Source organism: Mizuhopecten yessoensis, unplaced genomic scaffold, assembly GCF_002113885.1.
Source record: "Mizuhopecten yessoensis strain PY_sf001 unplaced genomic scaffold, ASM211388v2 scaffold11139, whole genome shotgun sequence".
NCBI classification, from domain to species: Eukaryota; Metazoa; Mollusca; class Bivalvia; order Pectinida; family Pectinidae; genus Mizuhopecten; species Mizuhopecten yessoensis.
In genome coordinates, this window is record NW_018408899.1 from 853,009 (window position 1) to 866,652 (window position 13,644).

Below are 13,644 nucleotides of genomic sequence, written 5' to 3' on the forward strand. Positions count from 1 at the left end.
TAAGTTTGTCCGTCAGCAGTCGACATCTATCAAGGAAGTCGTTATACCCAGAGAAAGCTCTTGAGTATAGAATCAACATGTTAAAACCATCATAGGGTTGTTGCTATCAAGAAAGGTAAAGTTCAAGACCAGAAAATGTTGTAAATAAATATCGAGGAAAACGGTTGAGGTTGAAGAGTCTACATATGGTGGCCTTGATTTCAAGCTCTGGATGGTATATACGATCGATACTGATAATTGCTGTAAGGTCGTTTCGCAATAAAATACCGGGGCGTTGCCTGGAATCAGATAGTACATCACTTGTGTGCCAAAATATCTAAAAAGAAATCCTCTAAGGACCAGATCTGAAATCGCATTAGGTATGCTTGGTTTATCTTCGCTTTATTTATACGTTGATCAATGTAAAGTAAGCTTTGCTTTTTGCGGCATTACGTAGAACCAAACCTAGTTGTACTTTGTATCTAAACAACTGTTGCGATTGTATTAAAAACATTTTGATGTACATGTACAGATGCATTCTATACAAGTACAACTTTCATGATTTTTTGAATGCTTTCTTTAAGTCTGGTAATTTTCCTCCATAGTACGCTTCGATGGACAAATCTTATTCTTCTTTGTAAAGAATCACATGACTGGAAATATCGTAAGATCATTCGCCTGGGTTTTTAATATTCAAAAATCTTCATTCTTAAATAAAATCTCCAGCGAAAGGGTCCTTTTCAAAGTGCCATCCTTCTTTGATTGAAACTTGCAAAACTGTTTCCAAAATATGGATTACCCCACCCGATTGTGAGCTATATATTTAATGCGCTCGTTGCAAGGGTACATTTGAAAATGCAGTCGCCCATCTAAGTTTTTATGAAGAATTTCTCAACTGCACATTACTACTAAATTACCCCCCCCCCCCCCCCCCCCCTAGTTTAGAACTTAATTAGGAGTCAGACATCCAAGTGATGAAAATTATTAAGGGAGCCAGTCTATCGCCCATCGTTTGTTAGACTGCTGCATGGGTGCTCCAAGCGCTGCCATTTGTGATGCTTTCCATCAATGACGATGTTTATAAACAAAAATGCCTTATATTTCCGAAAAGGCGTGTAGCGGAACTGGACTGGATCGATCGTCGGCGACCAGATAGCTCAATTGGCAGAGCATCCGTCTAGAGTTCGGTGGGTCCCGGGTTCGAACCCCGGTCTTGCCGTGCATTTTTCCTCTCCTGTTACAGGCGTTCATTATGACTTTCCAGTAAATGCTGTAGCTTATTTTATAACAGTCTTTGCAATGTAATTTCAAGTCATCTCATTTCCCACTTATCAATGATTGATTAACTTGTCCATTCCTTTTTCGAGTTGTGATTATGAAATATAATATTTATATCAGTTGTATATGAATTTTCGTTTGCACCATTTTTCTTATGTCACTTGCACTCACTGTCTTCATCCCTAGTGTACTCTTCAATATATTGCGGGGTAATAAGAAATAAAGACGAAAACATGAGGGTTTTTTTAATCAATAAAAAACATTTCAACTGGCATTAATAACTTAAAAAATATTTATTCATATTAGAGCGAAACAACTTTGGGCGAACGGGATTGATGGCGAAACTACCGGGATCGGTAATTTGCAATGTTTAGTTTTGTCCTACTCGAACGCATCCGTACTTTTCTTTCATTTCGAACTCGCCTGGAATCTAACATGGACGACGGTGTCACACTCTCCAGACAAAATTTCAAATAATGACAGCATACAGCATTTCAAGGACAAATGAAAGCCTCCACTAGGGCACTGCACGTATCTAGTAATAGGTTTTATGATTGATATTCATAGTAAACGATGCACTGAGTGACAAAGTAAACTTACATGACATCAGTCGGGTCGATATTGCTGACGTTAGCTTGCACCGCCAATCAGAATTCATGCATGTTACAAGGACACACAGTGGCGGATCCAGAGGGGTTTTTTGGGCTTCAGGAAAGCCCCCTGCCCTGAGAATTTTCTTTAAAAATAACGTATTTTCACAATTTTCCTCAATTTTCCCCCACTTGGAACCCCCCTGGAAATTTGGATCCCCCCTCCCCCAGATAGGTCTCTGGATCCGCCACTGACACATTTTGGCAAAGTGTACTTGACCTGACATGAACTGATTGGCTACAATCCCTTATATGGATGTTCTGCATTTAGGTTACAGTTATTGTTTACAGTACTTAATGTAAACAGTAATTACAGTACTGTAATAATGTAAACAGTAATTGTTAGCCAAATGCATTTTATGATTAGAAAGCAAAATTGGCCACCAACTAACCATCTGGGATTTTGTATGGATATTGCATGCAATTTTTTTTAAACATTATTTATGATGGCCTGACACTCATATCACTTTATGATCTTTTGTTTGTGATGTTTTCTATATGTTCCAGAGTACCAAAATGCCTTTTACTTTTTAAGTATCACAATATCTCTTAACATAAATTCCAAAACCTTTGGGTGCCAAATTACTCCAACAATGTTAGAGGTTTTACACGGCAAAAAACTCTTGACAGGCGCCGTGTGTCGCAGTCTGCAAAATCATACCCGATAGAAAAAAGGCCTCTCATGTTATAGGAGTAGGTACCAAATGTCATGAATTTACCAGTCACTATAGATAGATAGCATTGCAAATTTTAATTGGTTACCACTGCTAGCTCATATATATATGTATTTATAAATGTGTTCCTTTTTATTTTCAGAATTTATGTAATTATCTATCCAACCCTGGCACTGGAGTACTCTATTCATATCACACCTGACCATATGGTGTTGAACAATGTGACCCATATAGGATCTGAGTCTGGTACGGTAATGAAATACCTGAGTATGATGTCTGTAACCCTGAGTTCATACATTCTTTAACCATGGTGTTAAACTATTCTGAACGGTTCTTGGAAAGTCTGTACCATTTGTGGGAGGATGAAGTTTTCTGTGACATTCGTATCCGAGTTGGAGATCAAATATTCCAGGCCCACCGCATTGTGTTGTCTGCAGGGTGTGACTACTTCAAGGCCATGTTTGAATGTGGACTGATGGAGCAGAAAGCTGACTGTATAGAAATTCATGATATGGATCCACTGGTGTTTAAAAACCTCCTAAATTTTCTCTACACAGGTAAAGATACAAACTCGTGAATTCATCTAGATAATATATACATAGGTTAACATACATTCTTCTGAATGCATCTGGAAAATATAATTATACATCGGTTTATTAAGACACTTGTATATATGACACACACAGAATATCTCCTATACATTAAACTTCTCTTTTCCATTCACTAATTCAAGTTATTGTATTTGAAATAATTCTGTTACACAGAAATACAACTCGCTGTAATAGAAACTTAAAATATCAACAGTCAAATGTTGAATACATCAAAAACATTTAATTATACATCGGTTTATTAAGACACTTGTATATATGACACACACGAAAAACTTCCTATACAAATTAATAAAAAAATTTTTTTTCCTCTTTCAGGGAAAGTTTACATCAAGGAAGACAACTGTCAGGACCTCCTTGCTGCAGCAAACATGTTTGGGCTACAGGAGATAATTGACCTTTGTTGTGTGTTTCTGAAACAAAAGCTCCACCGTGAAAACTGTCTAGGTAGGCCATGTTACATACAGTTCACACATGAAGGTTCGCATGAATTTAATACAAGTGATAGTGTAGTTATTACATCTACATTTTTCTAGACCAGCACTTTGGTTTAGTTTCCAAGAGACTATTAATGGATTAATTTCTCTGTAGATGTTCTTTCCCCACCTGACACAAATAGCCTGCAAGCCTATGGTGTTTTATTGTATAAGCAGCAGCATCTGTCTGAACAATATTCATTTTGTTGGCTTCTTCTTAGAAACACCGAGTGTAACTTATATTTTGTCAGAACTTGGTATACATACCTTAGATTGAAAACTTCAATCTTTCCCCATATAAGCAAATTTTATCTACATTTTTGGAACTAATCATAAATGTTGAATAATCATAATCATTTTCTATGTCTAGAGCCATATTACTTGGATATTATGTCGACAAGCAATGCAAGTGGTCAAAGGTCAACATGCGTATGGGTAAATACTTGCCCATATTCACTAAAGCCCAGAGTTCTGATTTTAGTTCAGGAAGTACTTGGAATAAAGTGCTTTTAAGTTTCCTTATTAACATGGCTGTGACCTACTTTCAAGGTTACATATGATCATAGGTTATGAATAGGAAAAGTTGAAAATACCCAACAACTAGGCATGTACACAATTGCAGGACCTACGTAGATTGATGTAATCATGCAAACAACATTTGTCTGCTTGTTTCTAAGGTCATAGTCTCCAAGAAAGCATAACATAGGAAAAGTTGAGATGTCTACCCTTTAACCATTTCATATGTGCTTGCAGGAAATGAAGAGACAAATATAATCATGATACAAAATGTACCAGGTTTAGCCCTAGGACCCCAATCTTAGGCAACCTCACATGCCTATGTGACTTTTTGAGTAGAACATTTTGCATGACATTTTTGTGAACTTGACCTCTGTGACCTTGGTTAAGTTTTTGTGTTTAGGCCAGCTATTAGGTAATTTACTAATTAGTGCTGCAGCTAGAGTCACACGATTTCACGTGCTAATACTCCTCTATAAGAACAGCATGATTTGTTTGTAACCTAGATCGTTGACCATGGCCCCTGTGACCTTGCTTTGCATATGGAAGCAGGGCAACCATGTCTTACAGACACATCTTTAGTTAGTTAGTATCTGAGTGAGTGATAAGGCCATGTAGGCCGCCTGGTTATTTCTTGTAGTTTAAATCTTTTTCGGTTCTATATCAGATGAATTGTCAGAATTTCTAAAACTTTTTGGATGTTAAGTCTTTCTAATTATTTATACAACCAAAACTTTATTAAATGGAACCTAGCCCCACAATGATAAACGATCCAAACAGATGTTTGATTTTTTTTCAGTGAAAATATTAAACACATTTTTCAATATACTGCAGGTATTTACCAGTTCGCAGAGACACTTGCATGTGAGGAACTGAAGATGGATGCTGAGAAGTTTATCAATAACCACTTTTTACACCTGTCAAAGGTGGAGGAATTTACATGTCTACCTGTGGATTTACTTGTTAAGCTCCTGAGAAGCGAGTATTTATGTATAGAAGAAGAACACCAGGTGTTACAAGCGGGGCTGAACTGGGTCCTTCATGATCCAAGCAGTCGTAGGAAGTATATTTTTGATATTCTGCATCAGGTTCGAATCCCAATTATTCCAGAGAAACAGCTTTCAGATATTTTGGATACCTGCAATGATTTAAGCACAAAAGTTGTCATCCAAAAGTTTGTACAAGATTTTCGTTTAGAGAGACAGGTTTCTTTAAAGTTGCATCAAAACAGAATTAAACCACACATGCTTAACCCAAGGAAATCTGCCAGGAAGAATATTTTTGTTATTGGGGGAAATAAACAGTCTGACGAATGGAGATGGAGCGATGGTGTTACCGTGCCGACCGTAGAAAAGTTTGACACACTCACCATGGACTGGACAAACATGAGTGACATGCAGTTTCCAAGGAGTAGTCATGGTGCTGTGGTATTGAACGGACAGATATACGTAGTAGGTGGAGAAAACGACTCATTAATATGTGATAATGTGGAATGTTATGACCCAGCCGCTGACAAATGGAGTTCCCTCCCTTGCCTAAACTATCCACGATGTGGTCTTGGACTGTGTGTTGCTAATGAATGTATCTATGCCTTTGGAGGCTGGGTGGGGGAGGAACTCGGTGACAGTGTGGAGAAGTATGACCCAGAGACAAATAAGTGGATCATTGACTGTATAATGCCCACACCCAGGCATGCTATGGGTGTCCTGGAATGTGGAGGTAGTCATTTCATATATCAACATTTTAATCATTGACCCGTAATTAAATGTGATCAGAAGTTAAATATTGACAAGAAGCTTATTATATATTAACTGTCTCACATGTTCATTAAGACCAACAAAATTATGTAATAGGTTCTATATGTTTGCATTCGATTTATGATTTTTTTCATTTTTAGAAAAAAGATTGTGTTATGACTATAGATCATAGTTCCAGATTTTATCAGCACTCCTGTAGAAATGGACTTATACTCTCTATAATTAAAATCAGGGTAGATCATGATCAGGTAACGCTTAAACAGATGTACATTATTGTTCTATCAGATGCTATTCTATTTGGCCTAGAATGAAGAATTATAAACTTAGACTTGGTAAAATAACCTTATTGAGTACATGTACCACAATTTACATTGTATATTGACATGCTAGTATGTGTCCTGCTGACCTCCTGTAAGAGACAACTTACTTTTTCATCCTCTAGTGTTAAATATCTGAAAAAAAATAGTGTTGTTAGGTAATAAATCTTATTTTTGAATTTGTTTTATAAGGTGTAAATAGGAGACTGATTTTGACTTCCTTGAAATTTGCTCAAAAAGTTTATTTTAGGGTGGGCACAACAAAATTAGGTTGGTAGGGTAACCAGAAACGTTATTTGTTTGGCCTTATCATGTGTTGTGAACTTTGAATGGAATTTATTCAAGTCACATGACTATGCAACATGCAATTATATTACTCCTAAGATCCTATTGATGTTATTTATGTATATAACATCACTATTCCAGGCCTGATCTATCTGATTGGAGGGTTGGATGCAGATGAAACTGACCTAACATCTGTGGACAGTTTTAACCCGGTTACAAAGGAGTGGCAGCAACTGCCACACCTCAAGGTCGAGAGGTCACACCTGGGGGTGGCTGTGTTGGACAGAGTTCTTTATGCGATTGGTGGATTGAACCACTCTGAGGGCGATCTCATGTCTGCAGAAAGATATGTTCTTGACTCTGTAAGTAGTCCTTTCCTTTCATGTTAAATAATGTTAAACTTGATAATGCTGTAGTGTTTGCTTTTTACCATCCTCAGTCAGCACGAAGCCAACATCTTATTAATAGATTTTGAACTTTCTATAACCTCTTACATTGGCTGTTCAAGAGAAAAATATTGCTTGTATGTTTCTTCTGTTTTAAAAGGTTTTGGTATGTTTTTTAAAGTTACTTTACATGTATTAGCTTGGTAAATGTCGTCTGTCTGTTTTCAGGATGGCTGGGAGGAGATTGCTCCTCTATCTGACAAGCGATCAGCTCCCTGTATGGCCGCAGTAAATAGCCATCTGTACGTGATTGGTGGACAGAAGTGGACTGACCGATTCTCCAGTTACAGACATTACTGCAGTAACCCGGTAACACTGGACAGTATGGAATGTTATGACCCTAGGACCGATGTCTGGTCAAAGCTGCCCTACATGCCTATGGATCGCTGTAGGGCAGCAGCTGTGGTACTCTAACTATACTGCTATTACCATGGACTGTGGTACTCATGCAGCTAGTTATACTGCTATTACTATGGACTTAGTTCTCATGCAGCTAGTTATACTGCTATTACTATATGGACTGTGGTACTCATGCAGCTAGCTATACTGCTAGTACCATGCACTGTGGTACTCATGCAGCTAGTTATACTGCTATTCCTATGGACTTAGTACTCATGCAGCTAGTTATACTGATATTACTACGGACTGTGGTGCTCACGCAGCTAGTTATACTGCTATTACCATAGACTGTGTTACTCATGCAGCTAGCTATACTGCTATTGCTATGGACTTTGGTACTCATGCAGCTAGTTAAACTGCTATTACTATGCACTGTGGTACTCATGCAGCTAGTTATACTGCTATTCCTATGGACTTAGTACTCATGCAGCTAGTTATACTGCTATTACTACGGACTGTGGTACTCATGCAGCTAGTTATACTGCTATTCCTATGGACTTAGTACTCATGCAGCTAGTTATACTGCTATTACTATGGACTGTGGTACTCATGCAGCTAGTTATACTGCTATTACTATATGGACTGTGGTACTCATGCAGCTAGCTATACTGCTATTACCATGGAGTGTGGCACTACTGCAGCTATGCAGATAACTATAATGCTATTACTACAACATGTACTCTGGCCATGCTGCTATAGCTAGTACTACTGTGTGTTATGCTGGACATATATATATATATATGTGCAACTATTACCATGAACTGTGGTACTGCAGTAGCTGTGCTGCTATTAACAAGACCTGTGGTACCTATAGTAGCCATGCTGCTATTCCTAAGAACTGTGGTACTCCAGCCATGCTGCTATTACCATTGACTTTGGTACTGTAGTTGTACTGCTATTACTACAGACTGTTGTTTCTGATGTCTACCACTGATGTGTTACTGCAACGGTCAGGGCTCGATAAGAAGGGTAGCCCACTAGTCTGAGTCTAGTGAAACCACTATCTGAACTAGTGGTTCTAAAAACCACTAGCCCAATTTAATAGTCATATTTTGGTATTATTTATCTTGTTGAATAATATTGGGTTAGTGGAATTTGCACATGGGCTAGTAAAATTGGAAACTACTTGCCTGACTAACTGGTAGTTTCTAAAATGTATTTCTAGCCCTGAACAGTACCAGGTATGGGTATAGCTGTATAACTGGCAATCCATTTTACCAACACTGCCAAAATGGTGATGGATAGTCAATTAATGTTTGTGAATCAAGTGAGGATTATGGATAAGTGCAATACATGCTGACTGGTCTCTCTTGAAAAAATACTGCTTCTATGTCAGAGCATCAGCACTCATCATGCAGTATTGCTTTTTCCTGAGCTGGTACTTGCACTGATTTGGAGCCGAGGTTTTTTGGAGATTTGGTGATCCTCCTCAGCTGTAATACTTTTGTCAATTATTAAGTTCAGTGTTTAACAGCAGTCTCTGATCTTTTAAGGTTATTGTTAACGTCCAATCTGTAAACTTTGGTCATCATCAGCAGTGAACTATGCCGCTGTGATTTTTGCATCAATATGCTTGGGTGCTTGTTAACTGCAGAAAAGCTTTGTGAGGTTTGGTGCTCAAGTAAAGTACTAGTACTTTAGTAAGCTGTGTTGCTTCACATCACCAATATTCTTGTGACTTTGGACAAAGCATATTCTGTAGAAGTTAAAAAAAAAAATCCATAACAATTCCTTCCGATCTTGTTGGCCCTGAGTGATAGTAGGGGGGAGGGGTTGCATTCAAACTTCATGTTACAACTACTTTATTGGTGATTTTCTTTCTTTGGTGGTGCTATTTGAAAGTTTTGAATACATTGAAGAAATTATGATAGATGGCTATAATATATTTATTAGAGAACACAAAGATTAGATGATGTAGTATTAAATGGTATTGTTATCTAATGATAGCGTTCTACATATTCAATCACATTGTCTGTATGTGTTAGGTACCAGTACATGTGTCCAAAACATGTTATCAAATAACTAAACAATGATATGTATCTATTTGCTTCATACCAGATTACAAATTAAAAGATTACATTTTTTTTTAGCTTCAGGACTATAATCCACCTAAGTAGACATTTTGAACAAGAGATCAAAGATAAGTTTTATCTTGTCTGCAGGACTGCAATTTGTGATATTTTTGTTGTAACTACTCTGCACATGGTGCTGTATTTGTTGGAGATACACATGCAACTCTATACAGTAAAACTTAAGTTGGAGAAGGTGTTTTATAACAATATTATTAAAATATAATTTTGAAATGAAAGTATCAGAGAAAATTACACTGCATTTTAAACTTTGACCGGATGTCACTAATTCTCCAACAAAATGTTAATGTATCTTGTGCAGTATTATCTATGGCAATGAGGTGTGGCTATTAATTGTGGCTTATGATTTATAATTTAACTTTGATTTAGACTACAAGAAAATATATTTGATGTGATGGATTAATTCACAAGAAGGAAAAACTGAAGTTTGACTTTTTCACAGGTGGTTGGGTATAGAAGAACTTGTTATTAAAACAAAACTTTTAAGGGATTCTTGAATTATCCAATTCTTAATGCAAATATGCAAATTGCAAGTTATATGCATTTAAAATTATTTGATAAATTATCAGATTTCTGAAAATTTTTGAATTTCCCTTTCTTTGATCTCATATGAAGGAAATCTGTTAAATAACCATGTGTGTTTCCTGTTGTTGACAATTATTCAATTACCAGGTATACATGTATTTCGTCTGTGCTGAACTAAAGTGCTGTGTCAACATTATGTGATAATATGGTTATACATGTACACGTGTTTGTGTATGGAATATGCTTCTGTATTGGATCATGCAATGATCAAAAATAAAATTGTGAAAAAAACATTCCTTTTTTGTCCATTTTTGTTCTCTCCATCATTTTATTTTTGACAAAATCTATCTATCTTAATGGTTCCTTTGCCATCCTGGAGAAGATATTGGTATAGAACATTTGTCCAGATTATTTTTCCTTTCTGCACAATTACCATTGGAGGATCACAAAGGCCATATAATCCTAGGACCCATAATAACACAAGTTCATGTCCTATATGCCATGTCCAGGATGCACCGGATCAAACTCAAACTTCATACAGGGAATTCTTTGGCAGTGCATTTACTAAGGATTACCTTAAGTCAAAACGACCAAGGTTGAATTCATTCTTTAATACCAAAAATCAGCTGACACACTGTTTATTATATTTAATTATGAACAATTCAGCAAGAGGTCATGCCTAGTCAAAAGGTCAAAAAGACACATGTGGGTCAAACAAACTAAAATGCTACAAAAGATGAAAAATCCTGATTCTGCAGGTGCACATTAATAAGTGACCTCGTATCGAAGAAGATATAGTTAGCGCGTTACGTTTAAGGCACAGGGACATTTATATTTGGATCTAAACTAAGGTGTTCAGAGTAATTTTACATGTTTTGGGGGTTTAGATCGACTTTCTGTAAAAATGGCTCCACCAAAGCTCACACGAGATGCATTTGGGGTGGCATTTTTTACCAAAATGACTCTGAACACCTTAGTTTAATTTAGGTCCAAATATAACTAACAAATTCTCAGATCCCTGTGATACTAATACATCGCTTTGCACGTAGACGACACAAAGAAAAAGGTGTGGAACCAGTTGTCTCATCTTTGCTGGCCAATGGTTACGATCCAGAGTGCAAGTGAGCATAACCCATGGAGTACTGTATGAGGATGATGTTGTGCCCGGGAAGGGTAAGCATTTCCGTTATCAGATTTGACACCCTATATGGTGTTTTCCGTCAGGTCCAGGAACAAGAGGCCCAAGAGGGCCTGTATCGCTCATCTGAATATTTAAGCAGTCATAGCAAATATTCTTATTAAATATTATATTGTACTACAAATTTGTCACTCGCAAACTTTGTCGGCTCCATCTGTTGAAACTATCAGTCAAATATTATTATAAGATTTTATGCTTTTATGCCATCGTTCTTCTTCAAAAGTTGTTTGACATATTTTTTCCTGTGACCTTGTAAGTATGTCAATTCATTTTCCTTCTCAAACTTGTATAGCTATATCCCATGAAGCTACCAGCCAAATCTTATGAACCCATAACTTTTGGTTCTTCAGAACAAATCCTTTGAAATGTTGTTGACCTCTGTAACATTTAAAGAAGGTTGAGGTAATTTTAATTTGTAAACTTTGGTGAGCTCTATCCCAAGAAGCCACTAGCCAAATATTATAATTTGATGCCTTTCGATTTTTCAGAACAGGTCACTTGATGTTTTTGACATATTTGACACCTGTGACCTTGAAGAAGGTCAAAGTCATTTTCACACCAAACTTTGTCGGGCTCTATCCCAGAAAGCCACCAGCCAAATATCAAGATTCTATACCTTTTAGTTCTTCAGAAGAAGTCGTTTAAAGAGTCTGACATATTTGACGGCTGTGACTTTGAACTTAGTTCAAGGTCATTTTCTTTCTCAAGCTTTGTCAGGCTCTATCCCAGGAATCCACCAGCCAAATATAAAAGTTATATACCTTTTCGTTCTTCAGAAGAAGTCGTTTGAAGCGTTTGACATATTTGACCCCTGTGAGCTTGAAAGTAGGTCAAGGTCATTTTCATTTGCAAACTTTGTTTGGCTCCTACCAAGGAAGCTTTCAGCCAAATATAATGGCTCTACGCCTGACCGTTCTTCAGAAAAAATCGTTTAAAGGAAAAGTTGACGGACGGACGACGAACGCCGCACCATGACATATAAGCTCACTTGCCCTTGGGGCAGGTGAGCTAAAAACTGTAGGTTAACGTCACGAACGATCTAAAGCATAACGTACAATCATTATGATGGAAACTGAAATATCCTTGTTTGAAACTAGTTCACGATGACGAATGTAACATATTATCAACATAGGCTTCATGGAATTATTTAAGGGGTTTATTAGTCAACGTGTCGCATCTCTCCAGAAAATACTGGTGCTAACTGTTAAACACCATCAGCATGCGAGGCTAGAATGATACTACTGTGGAAAGGAAAGTTAACGATCGATTAAGTCAAGTCTTGCTGCTGCGACAGGTTAAGCAAGCGATGAACATAATTAAACTTCATTACAACAGGCATGTGGACATCACTTAACACCAAGACATCACCTTATAAACACCTAGCACACCTGCAGTTGAGGCCATCCCACATATATGTCTACGAAATTCACCAAAGTTTTAAACCTTTCGTAGGTCTTGAAAGATATCTTGTATCTTGTACAAATATCTTCATTTCCATGGATAAACATTTCAACTAACACCAAGATCTATATTATACACACGTGATTGTAAGTGTAATAATTACACGTGATTGCAAGAAAACAAAACAGCAAGAACCATTAGACGCACGAATATTTCCCAATTGGAAACTGTTCGCCTTTTTCTATCACAATAATTGGGTATCAGTTATGACATTGCGTCATATTCAAATTATGATGGAAAGTCCTGCAAGGTTTCCGCTTGACGTTTGTCTGACAGAATTAACTAGTTGCCATACATATATAAATCATAACATACCAAAATTCATTAAATATAATGATAGAATGCAACTACATTCGTTCCTTAAATTGTACACATGCAGTGAGGTATCTTGGAAAATAAAATATGTTTGAATAGAATTGTGTTTAGTCTGAATTATTCTGACGTTTTATCGACTTTTTTTTTATATCGGTCGGTCGTCGATTAAATCGACGACAGACCGATATAAAAAAAGTCGATAAAACGTCAGAATAATTTGGACTAAATTGTGTTTTGTTGCGCACCAGCGGAAATATTGAAAAAGACGTACTTCTGTCATTAAATGTTTCCATGCTATCGTCAAAAAATAAAGGTATTGGCGTTCGCTATATATTTGTTTATTAACATACCACCAGCATGCTTTTGATTGTATGACCGTCCGTATAATATTATTCGGATCGGTAACACCAGAGACGTATATAACACGTATTATACGTCTCTGGTAACACATATCATAAGCGGAGAAATTAAGAAATATAAGTTTAACAATGTGGTATAAATAAATGAAATAAGGTCGGACCTAATGATCTGATACTGATGTCTGGCGAGACTTAACAAAGACTCTTTTAATCCGTTAAGCTTTATCCCTCAAATATTATTACAATAAAAATGAACTTGCGACCGGATATTTCATTCCATGCTGCTTTACGGGGCGCGCATCGTATTAGAA

At 36.9% G+C, this 13,644-nt stretch overlaps 1 protein-coding gene across 2 annotated transcripts; it reads left to right on the forward strand.

Annotated features, from left to right (window-relative positions):
• Window positions 1–1,683: 1,683 nt before the first annotated feature.
• LOC110466627 (actin-binding protein IPP-like) lies at window positions 1,684–7,476 on the forward strand. Of its 2 annotated transcripts, none has more exons than XM_021523236.1 (6): window positions 1,684–1,795; window positions 2,724–3,138; window positions 3,508–3,636; window positions 5,016–5,900; window positions 6,682–6,902; window positions 7,155–7,476. In XM_021523236.1, exons 2-6 carry the CDS (start codon window positions 2,889–2,891, stop codon window positions 7,398–7,400), a joined length of 1,731 nt encoding a protein of 576 aa, XP_021378911.1. In that variant the 5' UTR covers window positions 1,684–1,795; window positions 2,724–2,888; the 3' UTR covers window positions 7,401–7,476. The 2 variants fall into 2 exon arrangements, with proteins under 2 accessions (XP_021378911.1, XP_021378912.1); XM_021523237.1 differs by having other exon boundaries at window positions 1,684–1,788.
• Window positions 7,477–13,644: the final 6,168 nt, after the last annotated feature.

Coding starts and splice junctions, on each gene's coding strand:
- LOC110466627 (XM_021523236.1), top strand. CDS start 2,889: ATGGTGTTAAACTATTCTGAACGGTTCTTGGAAAGTCTGTACCATTTG. Junction 3,139..3,507: donor CCTAAATTTTCTCTACACAG/GTAAAGATACAA, acceptor TTCCTCTTTCAG/GGAAAGTTTACATCAAGGAA. Junction 6,903..7,154: donor AAAGATATGTTCTTGACTCT/GTAAGTAGTCCT, acceptor GTCTGTTTTCAG/GATGGCTGGGAGGAGATTGC.